At 38.3% G+C, this 23,480-nt stretch overlaps 4 protein-coding genes across 5 annotated transcripts in view; 2 read left to right on the forward strand and 2 right to left on the reverse strand.

Moving 5' to 3' along the window:
* Positions 1 to 607: 607 nt before the first annotated feature.
* On the forward strand, positions 608 to 11,244 carry Not3 (CCR4-associated factor Not3). 2 transcript variants are annotated; one of them, XM_077443518.1, is made up of 11 exons: positions 608 to 773; positions 2,065 to 2,297; positions 2,380 to 2,535; positions 2,655 to 2,870; positions 3,617 to 3,815; positions 3,904 to 4,007; positions 4,107 to 4,386; positions 8,291 to 8,388; positions 9,350 to 9,802; positions 10,325 to 10,534; positions 10,610 to 11,244. In XM_077443518.1, exons 1-11 carry the CDS (start codon positions 749 to 751, stop codon positions 10,706 to 10,708), a joined length of 2,073 nt encoding a protein of 690 aa, XP_077299644.1. In that variant the 5' UTR covers positions 608 to 748; the 3' UTR covers positions 10,709 to 11,244. The 2 variants fall into 2 exon arrangements, with proteins under 2 accessions (XP_077299644.1, XP_077299645.1); XM_077443519.1 differs by having other exon boundaries at positions 2,655 to 2,834; positions 10,610 to 11,243.
* A 13-nt stretch (positions 11,245 to 11,257) lies between these two features.
* Positions 11,258 to 13,420, reverse strand: pths (probable ATP-dependent RNA helicase DDX47). Its single transcript, XM_077443520.1, has 7 exons — positions 13,244 to 13,420; positions 12,918 to 13,176; positions 12,438 to 12,841; positions 12,143 to 12,366; positions 11,931 to 12,063; positions 11,729 to 11,857; positions 11,258 to 11,655 (listed from the first exon to the last, which is right to left on the reverse strand). Exons 1-7 carry the CDS (start codon positions 13,346 to 13,348, stop codon positions 11,494 to 11,496), a joined length of 1,416 nt encoding a protein of 471 aa, XP_077299646.1. The 5' UTR covers positions 13,349 to 13,420; the 3' UTR covers positions 11,258 to 11,493.
* A 1,507-nt stretch (positions 13,421 to 14,927) lies between these two features.
* Positions 14,928 to 15,869, forward strand: Phf5a (PHD finger protein 5a). Its single transcript, XM_077443545.1, has 3 exons — positions 14,928 to 15,050; positions 15,304 to 15,494; positions 15,565 to 15,869. Exons 1-3 carry the CDS (start codon positions 14,948 to 14,950, stop codon positions 15,655 to 15,657), a joined length of 387 nt encoding a protein of 128 aa, XP_077299671.1. The 5' UTR covers positions 14,928 to 14,947; the 3' UTR covers positions 15,658 to 15,869.
* LOC143920592 (kinesin-like protein KIF12) overlaps positions 15,870 to 23,480 on the reverse strand; it is a 29,901-nt gene continuing 22,290 nt past the window's right edge. The window contains exons 3-11 of the mRNA XM_077443535.1: positions 19,322 to 19,601; positions 18,823 to 18,963; positions 17,492 to 17,633; positions 17,180 to 17,416; positions 16,992 to 17,110; positions 16,820 to 16,924; positions 16,612 to 16,747; positions 16,314 to 16,536; positions 15,870 to 16,117 (exon numbers count right to left, since the gene is read on the reverse strand). Coding sequence (XP_077299661.1) covers positions 15,955 to 16,117; positions 16,314 to 16,536; positions 16,612 to 16,747; positions 16,820 to 16,924; positions 16,992 to 17,110; positions 17,180 to 17,416; positions 17,492 to 17,633; positions 18,823 to 18,963; positions 19,322 to 19,601 — 1,546 coding nt within the window. The 3' untranslated portion in view covers positions 15,870 to 15,954. The remainder of the gene's footprint in view (positions 16,118 to 16,313; positions 16,537 to 16,611; positions 16,748 to 16,819; positions 16,925 to 16,991; positions 17,111 to 17,179; positions 17,417 to 17,491; positions 17,634 to 18,822; positions 18,964 to 19,321; positions 19,602 to 23,480) is intronic.

Genomic DNA, 23,480 nt, shown 5'->3' on the forward strand with positions numbered 1-23,480 from the left:
TAAAAACTTCTCTGTTTGTTTATATTACTCGCAAGATGGGCAAGCATCGGTAAAAATTGCACAATACATTCAAAAACAAACAATAAACAACATGGGATACATATCGTTTATGTATCTATAGAGACGTACCGCGTAATATTGACAACAATTATTTATTCGTAAGGGCCCTTCTATTATTATAACATTCCTCTGTTTAAACCTAAGAAAAAGATATTAAGTGTAGGCATTCATGTATATTATTGAGTAAAAATAAACGTGAAATTAAAGACTGAATTTCAGCCAAAAAACTACAATTTTGACACAGCCCAGTAATATTTATATATATTTTTTAAGATTGAAGGTTTTTACTAATTTATCATGATGACTTTATCTCTTTACATTTGATTATTGGCGCCGTGAAAAGCTGTCTTAAAAAAATATTTAAGAAATTTTGACTTAAACGGGGCATTTGAAAATTGCGGAGAGATAGAAAACAGAGGATGCAAGCTAGTGAAGCCACGGCACCGAATCTGCGAGTGTCCAGACCTGGAAACAAGGGAACGGAGCTTGAAATTGTGCAATTGTGTATGGCGTGAGGGCGCGAGCGTGTGCTGGGTGAGGCGTGGCGTGGAGTGTCGGTTGGTGGTGGTGGTGGTGGTGTCGGCGTTGGCCGGCTGGCGGCCATCTTGGATGCGTGTTGTGCGCGAATGCGGCTGCGGCTGCGGGTGGCCGAGTGGTGGGACCGCGAGCGCCCGCCACGCCGCCGGACATGGCCGCCACCAGGAAACTTCAGGGTACGCGCCGCCCCCGCCCCGCGCGCCCCCGCCGCCCCCCTCCGCCCCTCGCCCCTCCGCCCGCGCTCCACGCGCTCGCACCCTCCACCCCTCCCCTCCCCTCACCCCGCCTCCCCCCGCCCGCGCCCCCGTCGCGCTCCGCTATCTTGGCATTTGGGCATTTGTGCATTTGTGCATGTCGGCATTTCGGCATTTCGGCGTTTCGGCATTTGACGTTCTCGTCTCCATCCCCTCGTCGGCCGTTTGGCGTTTGACGTTTGACAAGCGCCTTCGAGCCGCTCGTGTCAACGGCCTCCGCCTACTGTTCGCCCTTCTTTTATTTCGTTTCAAATTTTCGATGTTTACACACTTCAAAATATCTATTGTTTCAACTATTTACGTGCGAACTTTTTTTCCACTTGCCACTCTGCTTTTTCAAACGCATCCACAACACGATGCATTTGTTTTTTTTTTTTATATATTGATGCTTTTTGTTTTTCTTTGAATATGTTTTATATGTTTGTATTGAAAATAAAAAAGATACGACTCGGACTATTTGCGGCTAGTTTATGAGATAGGTTATTTCCGTTACAATATGAAGGTTTCAAATTTCGCATCGTTTATATGTTGCGATCTTCAAGAACTTCGTCTACTGTAAAGAGACATCAAATTTGTTCTCAAAATATCATATGGATAGAACAAAAAAGTGTGTAAAAAACACACTCTTTCGAGATGTTTGAAAGTTTCATTCTTTTATTCGAATGTCAAATCGCAACGATTAAAAATCAATTTCATTTCCGAGTGAAATTCGAATAAATTCACTCGTTAGATCGAATACTTTATGATAAAATCTAGTATGAAATTCGACGACTCCCTATATATTTATATCTGAATGATTTATTCTAGAATGAGACCGGTTATTTTCGTTCCAATTCAATGGTATCAAATTTCATACTAAGCAATCAGTTCCAAATTTGTTCAATTTTTGGTTATAATATATATAATAAAGTTTTATTTGTATACATCTTCGAAAAAATTGTCTTTGAAGTAATTCTATAAATGTATTTAACCAGCTTAAGTACCCGGGTAATGTTTTTAAAAACCCAAAAAGGGAAACTAGTGCAATTTTGTTAGAGAAAAAGTTTAGAATATTTTCCATAATGTTATTGATCAGAAACTAGGCAGCTATCAATAATGTTATTAATAAAATGCATTTTTGAGACACTGTTGTTTAGAGTTATTGATAAATTGTTGCTGTTTCTTTGTTAGTATATTTGAAATTTTAATGTGTGCCTGTTTTGTGGTGTTTCAGGTGAGATTGATCGATGTTTGAAGAAAGTGACGGAGGGCGTTGACACATTCGAAGACATCTGGCAAAAAGTTCACAATGCTACAAATAATAATCAAAAAGAGAAATATGAGGCGGATCTCAAAAAAGAAATTAAAAAGTTGCAAAGGCTACGTGATCAAATAAAATCGTGGATCGCCTCCGCGGAGATCAAGGACAAGAGTACCTTGTACGATTATAGAAAACTCATAGAAACTGTAATTTAATTTATCTCTACAATTAATCGTACAATTGGATGGGTGGCGCAGTTTTATTTCATTTCATGTTGTGTGTTTTTAGCAAATGGAACGGTTTAAAGTTGTAGAGAGAGAGACGAAAACAAAGGCTTATTCGAAAGAAGGCCTCGGAGCCGCCCAAAAACTAGACCCCGCTCAAAAAGAGCGGGAAGATATATCTTGTTGGCTTGTCGCCTCCATCGACGCTCTCAATATACAGGTTTTCTTATTTACATACATATATACATATACACGGCGTATATATATATATATATACACGGCGTAGTGAAATATATTAATAAATTATATTGGATTGTGTTTGCATTTTCGTAATTTCAGTTAGACCAATTCGAATCTGAAATAGAATCGTTGCTTGTGAGTAAAAAGAAAAAGTTAGACAAAGAAAAACAAGATCGAATGGAGGAGCTTAAAAATAAACTTGAAAAACATAGGTTTCACATTAAGAAATTGGAGACACTCTTAAGAATGCTGGACAATATGTCGGTGGAAGTCAATCAAGTCCGTCCAAGAAATTTTGACACACTTACTTATAGCGTATTATTTATACTGATGTTACTGAATTTTTCGAATACGTGTGCGAACGGTGATCGAATAAATGTATGATGATACGACTGGAGCGAATGGATCATCGATTAATTCAGTGTTTTATGCGGTCGTCGCGTAATGGGAAACTTTCTCTCGCATTACATTAATGTTTGCAGCTTTGTTCTAAACAGGATCTGTCTAGAGTAGATTTTATGATATATTTCATTAAAAGTTGTTCGAATTTTTAGTAAATACGTGCTTCTTCATTAGCCTTATGAGAAGATTTATTTAAATTTAAAATTATTTATATATATTCAATTAATCATTTGAAGCATCCTTTGATAGACGAACTTTGTGGCTGATGCTTTGTAGAAATCTGAATATGATCCTTTTATTTAGAACTAAGTTGTGAATTAAGTTTTTTTTAAATCGTATTTTATTGCCAATGTCTATTGATTAAAATCTTTTAAAAGTAAAAAAAATAAGATTAAATTTTAATATATATCTTTTGGTTTTTTTATTTTATTTTTTTTTTGCAGGAAATAATTAAATTAATTTTTTAAGCAAAGTTGTCATTTGAGTATAATGTAATAAAAAAACGTGTCCGGTTTCAAGTAAAGAAAAAAAAATACCGAAAAGAAAAAAAATAAGATTATGAAACACTGAGTTAATATCGATACGGTGAAATCTACTATACGCTAGTTATAAATAACATGCGATACAATATAACATTTAATGTGTTGTGTACGTTTTAGATAAGGAGGATAAAAGACGATGTCGAATATTATGTGGACTCATCACAAGACCCCGACTTTAATGAGAATGAGTACATTTACGACGACATTATCGGCTTGGACGATATAGAATTGTCGGGCGTCGGCTTACCGTCCTCGGCGACCACCGACAGCAATAACAGCAACGATACCGGAGTATCGCCAACGAGTATCACCTCTGGTAAATTTTACACATTTTACATATAAAACAATGGACACAATCACGTCACGGTGAGTTTATCTTTGATTTCGGTCTGTGATTCTTTTAGGCACGAGTCCGATAGCGTCGCCAGGATTAGGTCTCCACAACCATTCGACGGATTCGATGGAGAATTTGGAAAAGAAGAAGAAAATAGACGAAATTATTTCTAAGGTGACGACACGATACGAACTTTTATCTATCGTAGATTAAGATAGCCGTGTTTGATTATCGACAATAATAAATACGTGTGTTTGTGTGGTTTTTTTGTAGCCGGTGAAGCCGATGGCGGTGAGAGCGATTAGTAGCAGCAATAATACGAGCAACGTCAGCTCCGTCAGCAATTCTACGTCGAATAACAGTTCGATTTTGAACAGTTCCGTTTCGTTGATCAATAGCGTAACGAATTCGCTGCCGCCGAATCAGACCACGCCGACCACGAACAATAGCAAACCCACGCTGGTGTCTTCGACGCCGAGCAAAACGCAACAGAACAGTCTGTCCATCAACAACGTCAGCCCGGCCGGTTTGCTTCTTCATCCATTCAACAACGGTGAGTTGACCGAATGAAATGTGGAAATGCTCTGTATGTATGATGAGAAGAACCGATCCACGTTAATTTTTTTTTTAAGCACAGCCGTATTGCTAAATTGTATATAAATACTGGAATAATGTTTAATTTTTTCGTCTTGGGAGATGCTGGTATTTGTTTGATGTGTTATGCTTTTAAATTTATTAATAAAACATCAAGGAGTGATTCAATGCGTCAGACAAATGTATAAAAAAAACTTGCTGAACAGCTCAATACTGCTAGTCACATGTGACGAGAGCACCATGTCGGTACTTGCAACAGGAGAAGAGAACAAATATGTCTACATAAGTAAACATTAAAAATCAGGTGCTACTTTAGTACGCGATCTACCTTTGAATCGCAGTTGAATCTATTTCTTTTTATTTGTATCGTAGCAATGACCTGTTTATTATAATTTTTGTTTTTTCCTGCTGCCTGATAATGTTGTCGAAGCATTTCTATCAAAATATCGTCAGCAGCGAAGAAAATACCGACCCTAACAACCTAATGTTAAATGAATAGGGCCAAACCTGACTTGCCCTAACCTCACTGGTGGCTGCTGACTCATATTTGTATCATGTTGGGCAATCGTTTGTGGCCGATGGTACAAATTTCGTTTACGACGAAAACGTGATACGAATATTTATCAGCGGACTGAAAAATATATTCTCGCAGTTGTGAATCATATACGTATCAGCGGCCAGTAACCGACATGATACAAATATGAGTCAGCGGCCACCATAGTATTAAATAAATAGGCGTTGGCTGCTAAGATATGTTTTATTTCGTCAATATTTTGACAAAAAAAACATGTCTTAGCAGCCAATAGCTATTTTTTTATGGGTTAGGTTAGGTTAATTTAGGGTTGGCCCTATTCATTTAAGATTAGGCTGTTAGGGTCGGTATTATTCAGTCTCACTGTCACACGCGAGAATTGAGACAGTGAGACTGCATATTAAAGTAAAAACGTGAAGGTAGATCGCATACTAACGTAGATATGTGAAGGTAGACCGCGCATACCAAAGTGGTATCAAAAATCAATTAACTCCTAGTTGTTATTTTTTTTTTTTGTTATGTTAGCTTTGAATTGTATGTATTTCATGAATTGTGCTGCAAAGTTTTGCAATTGATATCCATTAATATATATTATCAATTAATATCCACTGAGACATCTATGGTAAAATTTGTAAATTTGAAACATTTTAAACAATTCAATGCAATTCAGTAAATATCTATATCAAGTAACATCCACAGAGACATTTATGGTCAAATTTGTAATTTTGCAGCATTTTATATACAATTTAGCGAAATTCGAGATTGCTTACAACTCGAGATTTTGCGAGAAAATGGGTAAGGTTGCCGATTTGTTGGAACTGTTTCAATGAAACTCAGATAGATTGGCAAACTCTGATGGGAAACGATCGACCTAGAGTCACAAATCCAAGGTCTGGCCAGCAGAAACCAGTGGGATCTAAATCCGTGACCACTCTGTTCAAACCACTAGTCTGTTCTGCTGGTTATAATGTTTTTTGTGTTGTTTGTGCGAGTCGGATCTTGTTTGTTTGTAGAAATTTGTACTTTATTTTTATAAAAATGCTTTTATATTTGTCATGTCCTTAGATTTTGTTCAGGATAAAAATGGAAACTGTTTTACCGACCATATCGTCGTATCACTTTTATCGCGCTTTTTTTTTTTTAAATCTTATTTTAAAGTTATATTTTGAAATTGTACGTGGATTGGTCATAAAAATAACACTGAAATATTGTTTTTGAACAGGTTAAGGTAACGGCGTGTATATATTTCTATAATTCTAGCTTAGTATCGCCGAGTTCGTTTTGTGATGTATTCAAACTGCTATATACTAACTTTCCTTTTTGTACTGAAAGTTAACAGACTACTTACTATTGCTCTTCCAATGGTAGTATGTGGTAAATGTATTTCTCAACATTGAGTCAGAGTATATATATGTATACTCTCGTCAAGGAAACCAAAAACTCTACAGCCATCATCTCCGGCGGTATTGGACAACTTCGGTTCGATATTCAAAACTACCACTATAGGTCATCGTAGGATATTAAGCTTCTTTACCACACCACTTTTTCTATCGTCATTAATTGGCTGACAGCCATCTTCAGTTCTCGTCGATCATCTTTTACCAACGCCATTTAGTGTACAATACTATAGCGACACTCCAAAGTTGGTTTAGAGTTCCAACGTCTCGATCAGGTCTTCCACATTGTCTCAGATTATGTCTCCTACATCCTCATGCTGTTCTGATCAGGTCGAAGGTCTGCCACGAGATCATACATTGTAATTTTCCTATGATCATATATCTTCTTTACCACACGACTTTTTCTATCGTCATTAATTGGCTATCAGCCATCTTCAGTTTTCATCGGTCGTCTTCGAACAGACCTTTTACCAACATATCAGTCTCCATTTAGTGAACAATACCATAATGACAATCCAAAGTTGGGTTAGTGTCGACGTCTCAACCAGATCTTTCACACCGTCTTGGATTTCGTCTCCTACATCTTCATGCTGTTCTGATCAGGTCGAAGGTATGCCTCGAGATCATACATTGTAATTTTCCTATGATAATATCTTGGATTTTAAGCTTCTTCTTTACCACACGACATTTTCCATCGTCTTTAATTGGCTAACAGCCGTCTTCAGTTTTCATCGGTCGTCTTCGAACAGACCTTTTACCAACATATCAGTTTCCATTTAGTATAATGACACTCCAAAGTTGGGTTAGAGTCTCGACGTCTCAACCAGATCTTCTACATTGTCTCCTATATCCTCATGCTGTTCTGATCAGGTCGAAGGTCTGCCATGAGATCATTGTAATTTTTGCCCTGGATGATTGTATGTAGATATGCTGTGCCGACTGGTCGACGATTACTTTCAGTGCACTTCCCGTTTTTATCTTCCGATGAGCGTAGATATTGTAATATTTGGCAAGCTGTCAATTGACGTTTTGAGCAAATTGTTAAATCGATCGTAATTCGGCGAATTTGGATCGGTCGGTTTTCTCCAAGGAATTGACAATTCGATAATTATTATCGTATATATAACATTCGTAATGTGAATTTAGCGTATTTATTAGTGCTCGCCGTTAATGCCGTCTGCGATGAAGAAACACTCGTATGCAGGTTATTTTACTACATATATAAAACATATATCGACAGTGTTGAATTAATAAAACGGTTAAATTTACGCAGCCGTCGGTATGTTTGTTTACTCATATATATATATACATATATATGGGTGCGTGTGTATGTTTTAATTTTTTTTCTCCGATTATACACAACGACGTAGGTAGAAATAATAACACATTACGTCGTCGTCGTCGACATAAGTCTTAGTATGGTCGGTTTTAATTTTTTTTTCCGGTTTTTTTTTTAAATGGACGACCGTTTCGTTTTCGATTTAACACGTTGTGCGAATAGAGAAGTCACCGTCGTCGTTGTCTGGCCATCGGCCAAGTGATTCAGTCAACAAGTCTCGTTGGACATATTCCAAATACATCATTTGACAAAGCAACTGTCATTGTGCGGCCGTGCTCCTTTTGTGTTGAGATTATGGTCTTCTCCGGCGCGATCTTCGTGGTGGACGACCGATGAAACTACCATCCGAGGATTCCGATCGTGTCATAAGCAGTCGTCCCGATCAGGTCAGACTGTGGGGAATGTGTTTTATATACACACAGTGACATCGTTTGCCAAGTCCAATTGGAGCTATTTCCTGCTTTCGTCTGTTCAGTTGTGCAATTTGAATGTGTGTGTGTGTGTGTGCGCGCGAATTTTTTTTTTTTTGCATAGTCTATTTGCATTTGCGTCGTTGCGTATGTAACCTAAATATTTTTCTCGTTTCTGTTTTTAGATGTAGTGGAGAACGGTCCCGTGTCTCAACAGCATCATTTGCAAAACTCACAGAATCATCAGACGCATTGTTTACCACAAATAAGCTCGAGTGTTCAGGTATTGTATTATTTATATGTATATGTGTATATTGTTTGTATTGCTGGGTTATATTGAAATTTTGCGATTGGAATGTGAAGTTCGGTGTGGTGTCAGTTGGGAAATATGATTCCTTCACGTTGAGGTTTTGTCTGTATGTTGATGTGTTTGTTGATGATGATGGTTAAAGCTGATTGAACAGTGAATGTGGTTGAAGACTGAAATATATTCGTTCCTTTAGTTGTCGGTTTAAAGAACAAATGTTTTGTCGGAGGTTCAATTCATCAGGTGGAATATTTGATATTATTCCGGTATTAACCGTTTGAGTGCTGACGTTTTTTCTGTTGAAAGCCCGCTATGCTGAAAATGTCCAAATAGTATTATTTAGAAAACCAATAGAAAGCAGGTATAAAAACTGTAGCTAATCGAAACAAACCCTAGATAACTACTGCCAAGGATTTCGAGTTTTGTAAAGGTGTATTTTAGACTCTCTAATATATCTTGCAACAATATAAAATAATCAAAAGAAGTCTATTAATGAATGTATTTTTCCAAAACTAGTTCCATCTTCTTCATTGTTGTTAAAATGTAATGCTCACAATCTAAATGCCAAGCTACAATCTATAATACTCTGCAGTTAGGGATTTCCATCGGGAGATTCTGCTATGGTTATAAATTCAGAAATTCCCGTGTAATGAGTCTCTATAAACGTTGACACGGATTATACACAACCCATGTTCAATGCTACCTGGAAAGGCTTAGCGGGTAGTTTTCTTGTTTACTTTTTTCAAGTCCATGAACTTGTTGGCATGACGCCGATTGGCGTTGGTCAGCATTCAAAGGGTTAATATGGAAGTATGTAATTGAAGAATGCTGTCAAGTGTGACCGTACTCGGAGGAGTATGAAAGGGAAATGTTTACTTGTGGATATTAGTCTCGTGCACTTTGAAAAGTATATTTCTGATGTGATTTTGATGTGCAGGTAGTATCTATGAATATGGGGGCGGGCGCGGAGGAACTGCCGGTGGTCACCAGCCCCGCTTCGCCCCCGCGTGCCGCCTCCCCTTCAGCGATACAACACCGACAGTCGTCGCGGCTGAACGGGCCGATCGTGTCGCCTCCTCCTCCGCCGGCGTCTCCGCCGTCGACGCATGCGCCGGCCCTTCACTCCCTGAAGAGCATAGCCGCCGAGGCGGTGGAGAAGGCCGGTCTCGAGCGGACGGCGACGCATGCCCCCGAGACGCTGGCCACGGCCATGGTGCCCCCCCTGCTCGGTGTGGCGCCCCTCGGCCCCGAACCCCTCCAGAAAGACCACCAACTGCAGCTGCAGATGACCGAGGCGACGTTCTACCACCTGCCTCATCCGTCAGACGCTGAACGTGCCAGAAATTATTTACCTAGAAATATGTGTCCAACGCCTTTGTATTATAATCAGGTGCGGGATACGAAATTCTACGACGGGAGAATTTCGACCAATTTTTTTCGTATGCACACTCAATAGTGAAGCGGCTTAGATTAGGTTTTTCAACCCTGTTACTAACTAACGGTCTTCATCAGTCTGATGAGTAATTGCCGCTAAGTGATCTTTCTAGACTACGTTTTCAGTTCAAAAGCGCACAAAGGTGATAATTTCACAAGGCAATGATTAAAAGATTGCAATACATCAGGCTGGCTGAATGTAAAAAAATGGTAATTTTTTATAATTGTCTTACGTTTGTAAGTTCTTTTGGGTTCTATATTTACTATGCGATTGATTAGAAATAAAAGTTTGAAGATTGATTGTCAAAAAAAGTCAAAACGTTCTGAAAAGATTAGTCAAATTGTTATCTTTTCGCTATAAAGATGATATATATATATATTGTAAATAATACTGCATATAAAATTGGTTGATATTTTTCTTTGTGATTTGTTTCTAGCATTTGCAATGTGAAGAGTAATTTGTCGGTTTTATTTTTAGGTATTACTTCCGCATTCCGATACAGTAGACTTTTACCAAAGGTTATCGACGGAGACGCTATTTTTCGTCTTCTATTACATGGAAGGTACTAAAGCTCAATATTTAGCCGCCAAAGCCCTGAAAAAACAAAGTTGGCGGTTTCACACAAAATATATGATGTGGTTTCAGCGACACGAAGAGCCAAAGATAATAAACGAAGAATACGAACAAGTAATAATGTCGCACGATGTATGTGTGTGGTGGCTGTGTAGTAGTGGTTTTGATTGATTTTGTCTTAATTTTCAGGGCACTTACATATATTTTGACTATGAGAAATGGGGTCAACGAAAGAAAGAAGGCTTCACGTTTGAATATAAGTATCTGGAAGACAGAGACCTGAATTAATATATATATATATACAACATCGACGTGGGAGGGGTCCGTTCGCCGGATCCCGAGGACCTCGTCGTCGACAGCCGAAATTTCCATTTTTTCCATGTGGGCGAGATAACCTACAAGTGATAGTGTGAATAATTTTAATATGTTAAATGATTATATGCTGGTCGTATGAATAAAAAAGTACTGTTCAGAATGTGTAGTTTCAGCAGTTGATTCGACTTTTTTTATTCGCTAAGTGATCGATTCTGTTTTTATTTTTTCGTTTTATTATTTCTTTTTTATGTAAGTGAAATATAATTGTGGCATATCGCGTTGCCAGGCAAGAGTGCATGAATTTATAATCTCGGTACTTTGTGACCGAATCCACAGTACAAACTTTCATTAGCTTTTCGAAATAGCAGTGAAATGAATTTGTTCTGCTTTAATAATTGTTGATAGTTTTCACTTTTGTAAAAAGATTATGGAGAAAAATGGTGTTAACATTAATTTAAAAATATGTCTGTACAGTTCAATTCGTATAGGAATAAAAATAAGAATTTACGTTTTGTTTTTATTACCTCCTATATATATATATATATATACATTTATATAATATATTATAAAAATCAATCATACATCATATCGCATCCTAATTTTTAAGTCAAATCATCAGCAATTTCGATCAGACGAGACATAAATTCGATCGGAGTATAACAGTTAGGAATAAGTAAAGCCTGCTCAATTTATTATAAACTGATTTTTTAAGAGCAGGCCTTTCTTATATGCAAGTATTATCCGATCAATTAATGAGATTATCGTCTTTTATTATTATGATGATTATTTTTATTGCTATTGTTCTTCTTGTTGCTGTTATTCTTAATACGTTTTCGGAAACCACTAGCTTCTTCGGTATCGTCGTCTGATTCCATATCATGCTTTCTTTTGCCTTTTTTGTCGGAGAGCTCTTTCAATTCCTAAAATGCATAAAAATTATCATTACGATCGCAAACTCATCAAAAATGTATATTCAGTATAAGGATCACTTACAATCTTGGTCAGTCTTTGAGCTTCGGCTACTCTTTCCTGCAAAACCATGACTTCGGCTTCTTCAGTCTTGTATAGAGGCAACTGCTTTCCGATCAACTGTTCTATGCGTTGATACAACTCTACGTCGTACTGAAAACATCACGATCATGTTAAATCATAATACGTCACACATCGTTGAAAGATTTTTTGGTACTTATCTTACCTGTGTTACGAAGGTGACTGATTTTCCAGCTCTACCAGCTCTCGCTGTTCTTCCGACTCGGTGAATGTAATCTTTACTGTGCATTGGTATGTCAAAGTTCAGCACTACGTCTACGTGGGGAATATCTAAGCCTCTGAAAAATAAAATTATTGAGTATTTATGATGCAAATTTGTCATTGATTTTGTGCTACATGATTAAATTACAGTTGTACCTTGACGCAACGTCTGTCGATATAAGAATGGATCTGTTCTTCGATTTGAATTTGTTCAGGGCTGCTAAGCGTTTGTTCTGCGACATCTGTCCGTGAAGTGGTACTGCCGAGAGACCCAAGTTCCTCAGGAGTAGGGCAGTGCGTAATGTGTTGCTGCATGTCGAGCAGAAGATGATGAACGAGTTGCCGGCCATTTCGTTCAAGATGTGAACAAGATACACGTCCTAGAAGGTACATTTGGATATCAACACATGTAAATTAGATTCATTCAATGAATTCCGGGAATTATTTATACCTTGAATTTGACTGGAATGAATACATAGTGCTGTTGAAGCTTATCTACGGTTTGGTACTTGTTTGAGACTTCGACTTTCACCGGATCCTGAAGAGACGCTCTCTGCAGCTTTTGTACTTTTTTAGTCATCGTTGCCGAGAATAAGTAAGTGCGCCGTTCTTTCGGAATGACTCTTAAAATCTTGTCGACTTCGACTTCAAAGTCCATGTTGAGAATTCTGTCGGCCTCGTCCATGACTAAGTACTTGATCGACTTCAGGTTGAAGCCTTTAGTGTTTTCTAAATGGTCGACCAGCCGACCGGGAGTCGCTATTATGATATGTGGTTTCTTCGAGAGCATTAGAGCTTGAGCTACCATGTCCATGCCACCGACGATTACAACACACTTAACACCGATACTAGCACCTGTTAAAAACGTATAAGATGTGTAAAACGACTTGTATTGTTGAATTTACATGATTATGAGATGAAGTCGACATACCTAGAGCTTCAAACTGTTCCGATATTTGAAAAGCCAACTCTCTGGTAGGCGTTAGTATTAATGCGAAATATCTTTGAGGGTTCTGAAGCAACGCTTGGAGGATGGGTAGAGCGAACGCTCCTGTTTTACCGGAGCCCGTCTCTGCAAGTCCGATGATGTCTTTCCCTTGCAGGGCGAGAGGTATAGCTTCCTTTTGAATTTTCGAAGGTACGCTCCATTTTAGACTGTTGCATGCTTCACACAATACGTCGACTACTCCCTGCAAATTTACTTTGGATGAAAAGTTCATGTAAAGTGTGTGGAAAGGATGATAGTAAGATACGTACCAGTTCAGACCAGGTGGGAGTTGGCTCCTGAACCTCTGCCTGCTCTTCTTCGACTTCATTTTCTGGTTCCGACTCCGATTTAGAGTGTTCGCTGTTGCCTGTCATCTCACCACGTGCTTTAGCGTACAAACATAAACGTCAAATGCCCAAGCGCAGGCCGTAACAATTTATTTCACCACCAAAACTAATATTCTATTTTATTTTATTATTAAATTGAGCACCAATAGAACCAAAATTAAGTATGTTAGTTTTATATAGCCAGCAGCATGGCTCGGTGGTTGCGCTCTTGCCTAACACCGAGAGGCGCCTGGTTCAATCCCGTGAGTTGACCTTGATTCAAATGAATTTATTCTGAGTATATCTGTAATACTGGTAATTGGACTATTCGTCACATCGTGGTGGTCACAAAGACAATTTTTGCCGTGAAAATCGCGAATACATAATATTTGGTACTCAAGTTCTTGTTAGTATGATAGTTATCGTTAGTATGATGGACTTTTCGACTGCCAGATGTTTCGTTATAGGGATTTTTGTGACGAGTACTTTGTGACCAATAATCACCGAACCGTAATGCTACTGGTCAAATTTGGATATTTGTGACTTCAGGTCGATTGTTTCCTATCAGAATTTGCCAATTTTCTGATATCATTGTTGAAACGGTTCCTCGATAAAATTGGCTTAAAACTTCCTATGTACAATGTCACCACTATTTGAGTATGATTAATTTACAATAAAATTTATGTACTAGTTAAAATTCATAGATGTCTCGTTTACCATGTGGTGCTCACTGTACATGGAATATTATATTTTTATTTGTATTTATTATTTTTTTGTCTCACTATATTGCTTTCTTTTTTAACCAGCGGCGTTGTCTAGTGGTGAATGTTGAATTATTTCGTACTTGATGTTACGAGTTCGATTCCCCGCTAAGTCTCGCCGTTGGCCAGACCTTGATTTGTCTAGGTCGATCGTTTCTTATCAGAAATTGCCAATTTTTCTGATTTTCATTGAAACGATTCCTGTAAAATTGGCGTTTCTTTCCCAATTTTCTGTTGCGAACCTTTAGTTATTGTTATATCTTAGGTTTCGCCATATTGCTCACCATAGATGTCTCTGTGGTTGTTTATCGAATATAAAATTCGTGTTGTTACATGAAAGTTCTTCATCGTTATTTATCGTATTAATACGATGTTTGTAATATATGTATACTGACCATAGACGTCAGATATTTAGATTTACATGTATCTATGTAATAATTATGTGGACCAGGAAGACGCATTTGGGGTTTACCTGTTAAGCCTTCCTTGTATATTTGTATATATGTATGTGAAAATATATATGTAAAAATAAAAATAAATATTTTATTCTGTATGTGTGCCAATCTAAATAAATAAATTTAGAGTTTTATTTATTTAGATTGACTGCCCACACCCACGATATCTACTACCAATATTTTCATATCCAGTTCCCATATTGAAACTTGTAGTTGCTATTAAGGAACTGGATATGGAAATATCGGTAATAGATACCGTGTGTGTGGACAGCGCCAGTGATTTACATATGTAATAAAAATGCTGCATTATTTGTAATTGGCCAGGAAGGCGCATTGGGGTTTACCTGTTAGTCCTTCCTGGTATATATGTATATAATAAAGATTAAATAAAAAAATAAATTTCAGAACTTAGACCATTCGATATATGTCAAATGTTGTCAGAAGTGAGTTGGCAGCACTGCTTGTATACCGGTGACAGCGCAATGGCTAAGCATCATCCAGATTTGATATTTTGTCGAAAACAACCAGGAGTTGGTGAGTTTTTATTCATTTTAAATCTTATAATACATAATATTACTATTACATATTAATTCATCATCTCGTATTGTTTCGAAAGCTCTTTGCTACAAAAGTTTTTTTTTGTTAAAATAGGTTATGCGTTGCTAACCTAAATCTTCATACAAACGTTATAACAATGTATACTAACCACCTTAAATTTCTGGTTTGTCTACTAAAGCTGCCATCGAAATCTTTGTAATCTAACTTATGTTTTGTCGATTCGTTTCAGCCATCGGTCGCCTGTGTGAAAAATGCGACGGCAAATGTGTCATATGTGATTCGTATGTGAGGCCGTGCACCCTGGTCAGAATCTGCGACGAATGCAACTACGGCTCGTATCAGGGACGATGCGTCATCTGTGGCGGACCGGGAGTGTCCGATGCTTATTATTGCAAGGAATGCACCATTCAAGAGAAAGATGTACGATTCATATTCATCATTTTATTTGTATTGTGGAAAAATTTGTATTAAACTTTTAAAATGTTTACAGAGAGACGGCTGCCCCAAAATTGTAAACCTAGGAAGTTCAAAGACAGATCTATTCTACGAAAGAAAAAAATACGGCTTCAAAAGACTCTATTAACGGGATTTTTATATATATGTATTTTATTTAACCATCATTCACAATCTTATATTGAAAATTTTTGTATCGTAAATATTAACCTCCTTTTTATTATCGAAATAGTTTTGGTTTAAATGACTGCTTATTGTTACATGGTTTGATTTATTTATAAATAAAATGAATGGACGAATGATTTATTAGATGTGTTTTAATTAAATTAAAAATGCCAGTTTAAAAAAGTGAAATTTTATTTCTACATGTTAAGGATCAACGGAATTAAATTATTTTATGTATATAGATATTATGTCATACAAACGTTCAACCAACGTTGCTAGAATTGCTAACGTAACTACTTGTGCTTGAACTGTGCGGGTTCGTCCATATGTTTGTCGATGCGTCTAGGTCTCCGTTATAGGAAATGTTTAACATTTCCGACGAGTAAGTCGGACGTGCAGGTATAATCGGTGACCGGCAGCAAACCCTGCAACGTATTTTTTATGTACCTGAATGTACTGTGGATGTTTGTCACGGGAATGTAATAATTCAATACAACGGTAAGTGAAATAAATACAACAAATCGCTAATAAATTGTTCATTTACTTTCAAACTATTAAAGACAATATAAAATATTCTTTAATAGTAACAAATTCCGATGTAGATTCAGTGATGCTACTTACGAGTTGACATCTTCTAGCTTTTTCAGCAGCCGTTCGTTTTCTCTGCACACTAATTCTTGATCTCTCATCACGACTTCTCTTGTCGAGAACAGTTCTGAATTCTCGCTACGCAACGCTTGGTTCTCCGTCATGTACAACTTCACCAATTCTGCCAATTCATGCCCGTCCAGCTCGGTGAGCTTTTCCATGTCGACTTGAGGCGGAGTAGAGATTATTCTTTGACCTAAATATATCAACAACATTTCAGTTCAGCAATCTTTAAATTATATTCTGATAAGAATCGGACGATCTACGACACCTATAGCACTGCTGATTAAAGATCCTTGGGTTGTCGGCTCTCCGTGATATCGTAGAGCTGATCTAAGATGTTCATTCTCACTCAACAATGCATCAACTTCTCTTTTTAAACGTAAAATCAACGCTTCTCTTGGATCCTGTCATAAAATTTAATTACTCACACAATTCCAGGTACATATAAAATCATCAAATGAACTTTATATACTAACCATTCTAATGATAGGCTTCGTTCTTATTTTTTTAGCTCTAGCTGCATATCTTAATGTATTTACAGTTTCACAAGCATTTGAATGCGACGGTGAGATACAAGCAATCTAAACAAAGAATATACACAATTAGAGTTACATCTAAGTCCTTTATTTCAATTCATGACTTGCTTACCATTAGCGTGACTCCATTTCCAGCTAGACTATCGGCTAAGAGTTTAGTCAGCTTGCTATCCCGATAAGGAATGTGGCCGCTCTTTTTTTTAGAATCGCTCAATGATGCAATACAATAACCTGTATGATTCGATTAGTTAATAAAAATTTACACATGGCAAAGTTTATGCTGTTGATTTCATCGTTTACCTAAAACCATTAAACTTTTGTTGATGTTGTTGGCTTCTTCGAGGGTTTTTCCTTCGCTTTGAGTCTTTTTTGTCATCTCGCTGCCAGCCAAATCTACGAAATTCATTTTGCCCTGCTTACTGAGGAATACCCCGCCTTCGGCCTGCTGCTCGGACGTAATGTAGACCGTGAGAATGGTATGGCTGCGAGACGAATAGTCGTTCATGCTGTGAGATCCTACTTTACGATTTCTCATGCCTTGGGAACAACAATTGCATAATCAGTTACTCAATAGTTATTTGTATGTGAATTAAGTTATATCGTTGTGGGTACCTTCTTCCAAGACGGCGAACAGATCATCGAGCTCTTCGCAATCAACGGTGAAGAGATTTTCAACGAAGAATCCTCTCGCTTTTTTAGACCACCTTACGGCTAAAGGCTTACGAGCACTACCAGGATTTAATAAATCTATTACCTGTTTCATACAAACATTAACATTTCATTAAGTGTATAAAATTCGATTTTATATATAAAAAATTCGGATGTGACCAACCCATTACTTTATCTATGTATTTGAGGAATATAAGAAGGTAATTAAACATACATACATGTTCACACATGCCGGTTATGAGAACATTTCCGATGCAAATTGAGCGCAAATGTAGGGAAACTTACACAAGACAAAAGTTCTACTTAAAATCAATAATTATTATACTCAGTAAATATCAAGAAAATAAAACTAATTTAAAAGGTCAAAATAAAATAATGAAATATGGTTTAAAAAAAAAATACTACTTCCGGTTTACGAATTTTGACCAAAGCCTTATCTGCTCTAAGTTAGTAGATAAATAATACAAATATAAGTTTTCAGCTTGATACGTTCAGGGGTGTGGAAAGAACCGTGGTCACAACATTTTTGATTTTTCTAAGAGGAAAAAATCCCACTTCCGGTTTATTAAATTTAATGATTTTTTTTTATTTTCATCAAATTGATACAAGAATTATACAAGTATTTTTTCATCAAGAGCACACATGTTTAAGGGGTCGAAAAAAATAGTGGAAGAAAAATCGAACAAGAGTAAACTGCCACTTCGGGTTGACGGATGCTTACCAAATTTTATACATAGCTTAGTATTAAGCTTAAACTTCTAGATATGAAATTTCAGTCCAATAAACCGAAGGGTTTCTGAGGAAAACATAAAAAACCTTGATTCTATAGAGTAAAAGTACTACTTCCAGTTCAGGTAAAAATATTAAAAAAATATAAGGGTATAAAATTCATTATTTCTAAAAAAAAATCAGTCTGATTCGGCTAGCGGTTAAGGAGATAATTAATTCAAAAACTTAAAAAAAGAGGCCACCTATAAGGGGAGGTACCATTTCCGGTCAATGTAAAAATTTGAATAAAATTTACGTCGTATCGAAAATAATTTCAGTAACCGATACTAAGTTTTAGTTCGATAGGACTAACGGTGTTCAAAAAATACACAAAAACACACACACAATCACACAGACACATTTTTTCTAGATCATGAAAACGTGATCAGTGATCGATTCTGAGTTCAAAATCTTGAGTTCGAATTTTCACATGATCACAAAACTTCTTCTATTGTTACTACATACATACATAGATAAAGTAAAAAGGTATATGTGCATATGAGTACCTTTTCATTATAAATTTCCAAAAAAGAAGCTTTCACTACAAAGTGGAAGTCTTGTCTCATTTGTAGCAATTTGAACAGATAAATGAACGATCTGATTACTAATCCATGTTCGTCCGATGATGCATGGGACCGATTTTCAAACTAGAATCATTAATAATTTATTTATTATTTATTAGTACACATGTAAAAAAAAGCTCTCACAAAATTTCATGTAATTTGTAAAGTGTCGTCGATGAATTCGTACATTAGCGACGAGCGTCAATATGCGATAATGGCCTGTGGGACATTTATTATTTACACGTTCAAAATGTTGAAAATTTGATATTTAAATGGCGCTAAATTTGACCTACAACGATATTGACGCATGTCTATAGTCATATATTTAGTTTCGAAAAAAAGGTAAATCGAGTTCTGTTGGGATCGGGCCTGTTATTAATAGGACTCAATCCATATGTATCTATTGTATGTAAATGAGTAAATATGTAAAATTAATACTAACCAATTTTGGAGGCCCGGTTAGAGTTTTTCCACTTCCGGTTTGTCCGTAGCAGAAAGCGGTGCACGAAAAACCTTCGACGGCCATTTCTAACAATCTTTGTATGCCCGAATGTTCAAGGACATCTTGTTGTGTGGCCCCCGGTTCAAATACTACATTGTAACTGAATAATTTAGATTTTTGGCCTATTACTGAGCTATCGCATAATATTTGACCATTGCCGGGAAATTCTACGACGCCTTTGTCTCCATTTTTCTTTTCTTTCGAGTTCAAAGGCCTCACTCTACAAAATAAATAAAAGTTATTTCATACAGTCATTAATTCAGTTTATGGCCAAAAGTACACTTGCCACAATTCTGATATGTGGCGGCCATTTTGATTTTTTAAATAATCATATCGATTATAACCTTAAATGAGATTTTTCTTTTATTATAAAGTTGATCATTTGTCTTTCTATAGAGGTACATAGAATTTCATAATAAAATTTTAGTTTGCGTGCGTGAAGCGGCTTTCGAGTTTTTTGTAAACAAACGTTCAAATATATGGTAGAATTTTCTTTTGTTTTCATCAGGGGTTGCCAGGTTGGAAATATCAAACTCACACAAGAGCTATTCAAAATTTAGGACACACTAAGTCAATATTTACCTATTGTAAATGGACGATTTTTGTACGTAGTGTAAAACCAATTTTATTACTATATACTAGTCGTTTTACCCGGCTTCGCTCGGTATTTGTATTATAAACCACTTAAACATGGCTAATCTAATAGTAAACATTCTGAAACTAAAATTAAAAAGGAATCAGGATTCGGAAATAAAAAAAGAATCCGGAATCGGAACTGAAAAAGAAATCCGGAATCGGAATTGAAGTCAGAACCGAGATTCGGAACTATATCTAATTTGGAAATTTCTAAATCGAATCCTGAATCGAAATCTGAAGTGAAAACGGAATCGAAATCGATATCGATATCATCGTCACAGTAAATTTGATTTTTTCGTCACGGATTCTACGAACCAAAACTTACATACATACATAAAAGGCTCTTTCGAAATTATATATTAGACTAGCTGTATTACCCGGCTTCGCTCAGTGTTTATAATATAAACCGCTTAAACATGACTAAGCTAATTTAATTAAAAAAAAAAAAAATTAAAAAAAAATTTAAAAATTAAAAAAAAAAATAAAAAAAAAAATAAAAAAAAATAAAAAAAAAAATCAAAAAAAAAAATTAAAAAAAAAATAAAAAAAAAATTAAAAAAAAAATTTTTAAAAAATCAAAAAAAAAAAATCAAATTTTTTTTTTGCCTTCTAGGGCTTCGCCCTCGGCGCCCCCCTGAGCCTTTGCCTTCTAGGGCTTCGCCCCTCCACGCCCCATGAGCAATTGCCGTTTAGGGCTTCGCCCCCCTTAGTTAATGCCTTTTAGGGCTTCGCCCCTCCGCGCCCCCATGATTAAATGCCGTCTAAGGCTTCGCCCCCATGATCAGTTGCCTTTTAGGGCTTCGCCCCCCGCGCCCCCAAGATTAATTGCCGTCTAGGGCTTCGCCCCCCCTAGTTAATGCCTTTTAGGGCTTCGCCCCCCCTAGTTAATGCCTTTTAGGGCTTCGCCCCCCGCGCCCCCAAGATTAATTGCCGTTTAGGGCTTCGCCCCCCTTAGTTAATGCCTTTTAGGGCTTCGCCCCTCCGCGCCCCCATGATTAAATGCCGTCTAAGGCTTCGCCCCCATGATCAGTTGCCTTTTAGGGCTTCGCCCCTCCGCGCCCCCATGATTAATTGCCGTCTAGGGCTTCGCCCCCCTTAGTTAATGCCTATTAGGGCTTGCGCCCCATGAGGCTGGGCCCCCCGGGCCCCCTTCGGGGCCCCACGGGGCTGCGCCCCTTGTGGCGCCCCCTTTTGAGCCCCATGGGGCTGCGCCCCATGAGGCTGGGCCCCCCGGGCCCCCATTCGGGGCCCCACGGGGCTGCGCCCCTTGTGGCGCCCCCTTCGAGCCCCATGGGGCTGCGCCCCATGAGGCTGGGCCCCCCGGGCCCCCTTCGGGGCCCCACGGGGCTGCGCCCCATGTGGCGCCCCCTTTTGAGCCCCATGGGGCTGCGCCCCATGAGGCTGGGCCCCCCCGGGGCCCCACGGGGCTGCGCCCCTTGTGGCGCCCCCTTTTGAGCCCCATGGGGCTGCGCCCCATGAGGCTGGGCCCCCCGGGCCCCCTTCGGGGCCCCACGGGGCTGCGCCCCTTGTGGCGCCCCCTTTTGAGCCCCATGGGGCTGCGCCCCATGAGGCTGGGCCCCCCGCGCCCCCTTCGGGGCTTCACGGGGCTGCGCCCCTTGTGGCACCCCCTTTTGAGCCCCATGGGGCTGCGCCCCTTGTGGCGCCCCCTTTTGAGCCCCATGGGGCTGCGCCCCATGAGGCTGGGCCCCCCGCGCCCCCTTCGGGGCTTCACGGGGCTGCGCCCCTTGTGGCACCCCCTTTTGAGCCCCATGGGGCTGCGCCCCATGAGGCTGGGCCCCCCGGGCCCCCTTCGGGGCCCCACGGGGCTGCGCCCCTTGTGGCGCCCCCTTTTGAGCCCCACGGGGCTGCGCCCCTTGTGGCGCCCCTGGCGGGGCCCCATGAAACTACTCGCTTTGCGCCCCCGCGGGGGTGAATCCATTGAATCGAAAAAAACAAATCGGCGCCCATGGATCGAAAAAAAAAAAAATCGAATCACGTGTTCGATGACGTCACCGATCTACGGACGAAGACGACGACGACGACCAAGGATATTTACATACATACAAAGTCTCTTTCCAAATTATAGATTAGATTATAAATACTATTCCGATAATATTTTTTAAATTTTAAAACAAAATAATTGCCATTTTTACTATATCTATGTTTTTCTATATGACAACACTGAAACAAGAAGTCGAAATAAATTTAATTTCAACTTTTTCCATTATAATCCCAGGTTGAAAATGTTTAAAAGGCAAAATAAAACGGTACAGTGCTTTCAAAGTTCAATTTTAAAATAATTCATAACGCAATTAATTCAATTTAAATAACAGAACATTTTCACTCAAACCAATCCCTCATTTTTTTGCGGTCGGTTCGTATTAATTTTTTGCCGCAACTTGGGACTAATTTTAAAAATGCAACACGGAAAATGGTATGCAAGTGATAGCGTATCATATAAACCTACATACATACATACATATATTCATATTTTTTTCATAAAAGATTTGCTATCTCTAGTTAGTTGAGTCATTGAGTCAAAAACGCAAAGCATGACATTGCATGTTGTATCGCTTTGTATATATTGATATTGATGTGTTTAAATGGAACATTCCAACCCTCGATCGCGTAAAATATTGCACAATACATAGTATCAAATACATATATATCAAATACGTATATGCAGCTTAATTTCAAAAGAGTCATTATATGTATGTATATATGTAATATAATAAGTACACAGTCTCATCTTTAACCAGCAGATTAGACTAGTGGTTAGCATAAAATGCTTTGAACAGAGTGGTCACGGGTTCGAATCACACTGGTTTCTGCTGGCTAGACCTTGGATTTGTGACTGCAGGTCGATCATTTCCTATCAGAGTTTCGCTGAATTGTATTAAATGCTGCAAATTTTGAAATTTGACCATAGATGTTTCTGTGGATATTAATTGATTTGTATTTATATAATACTGAAGCGTATACTAAAAAGAGCCGCCGGTTAAGTGCAATCGGATTAGGCCGAGGCGCATCCCCGACACTGTGCGACCGTTATAATTGGTTTCGAGGATTATCTGCAGACTAAGTGCAAGTAGGCTAAACAATGGCCACCGAATTGGCGTAGTAGCGGCACTCGGTCGCATTCCCGTGGAGTTCTCAGAAGTGACCGATAGCGTGGGACTGGGTGTCGTGGGAATACATATCCGAGTACATGCCTAAACAATAGGGAAGTAACCGGACGTCGAAGATACTCTGAGCGACCTGTTCCTTTATAAGGAGGTACTTAAACTATATCAAGACATTCTGGACGGAGCACTGCCAGTGCGTGTATCTCCTTAATCAACAATAAATGCTGTGAAACGACTTTGGCCTTTTACTTGGATCCTCCACCCACCCCTACGCAACAATACTAATAGTATTTGTATCAAATTTTCAATGTTTTTGGCCAGGAAGGCGCATTGGGCCT

This window comes from Arctopsyche grandis, chromosome 12 (assembly GCF_051622035.1).
Source record: "Arctopsyche grandis isolate Sample6627 chromosome 12, ASM5162203v2, whole genome shotgun sequence".
Lineage (NCBI taxonomy): Eukaryota > Metazoa > Arthropoda > Insecta > Trichoptera > Hydropsychidae > Arctopsyche > Arctopsyche grandis.

Coding starts and splice junctions, on each gene's coding strand:
- Phf5a (XM_077443545.1), top strand. CDS start 14,948: ATGTTGTCAGAAGTGAGTTGGCAGCACTGCTTGTATACCGGTGACAGC. Junction 15,051..15,303: donor TCGAAAACAACCAGGAGTTG/GTGAGTTTTTAT, acceptor GATTCGTTTCAG/CCATCGGTCGCCTGTGTGAA. Junction 15,495..15,564: donor GCACCATTCAAGAGAAAGAT/GTACGATTCATA, acceptor AAATGTTTACAG/AGAGACGGCTGCCCCAAAAT.
- pths (XM_077443520.1), bottom strand. CDS start 13,348: ATGACAGGCAACAGCGAACACTCTAAATCGGAGTCGGAACCAGAAAAT. Junction 12,842..12,917: donor GGAACAGTTTGAAGCTCTAG/GTATGTCGACTT, acceptor CGTTTTTAACAG/GTGCTAGTATCGGTGTTAAG. Junction 12,064..12,142: donor TCGACAGACGTTGCGTCAAG/GTACAACTGTAA, acceptor TTTATTTTTCAG/AGGCTTAGATATTCCCCACG.
- Not3 (XM_077443518.1), top strand. CDS start 749: ATGGCCGCCACCAGGAAACTTCAGG. Junction 3,816..3,903: donor GCCAACGAGTATCACCTCTG/GTAAATTTTACA, acceptor TGATTCTTTTAG/GCACGAGTCCGATAGCGTCG. Junction 4,387..8,290: donor TCTTCATCCATTCAACAACG/GTGAGTTGACCG, acceptor TTCTGTTTTTAG/ATGTAGTGGAGAACGGTCCC.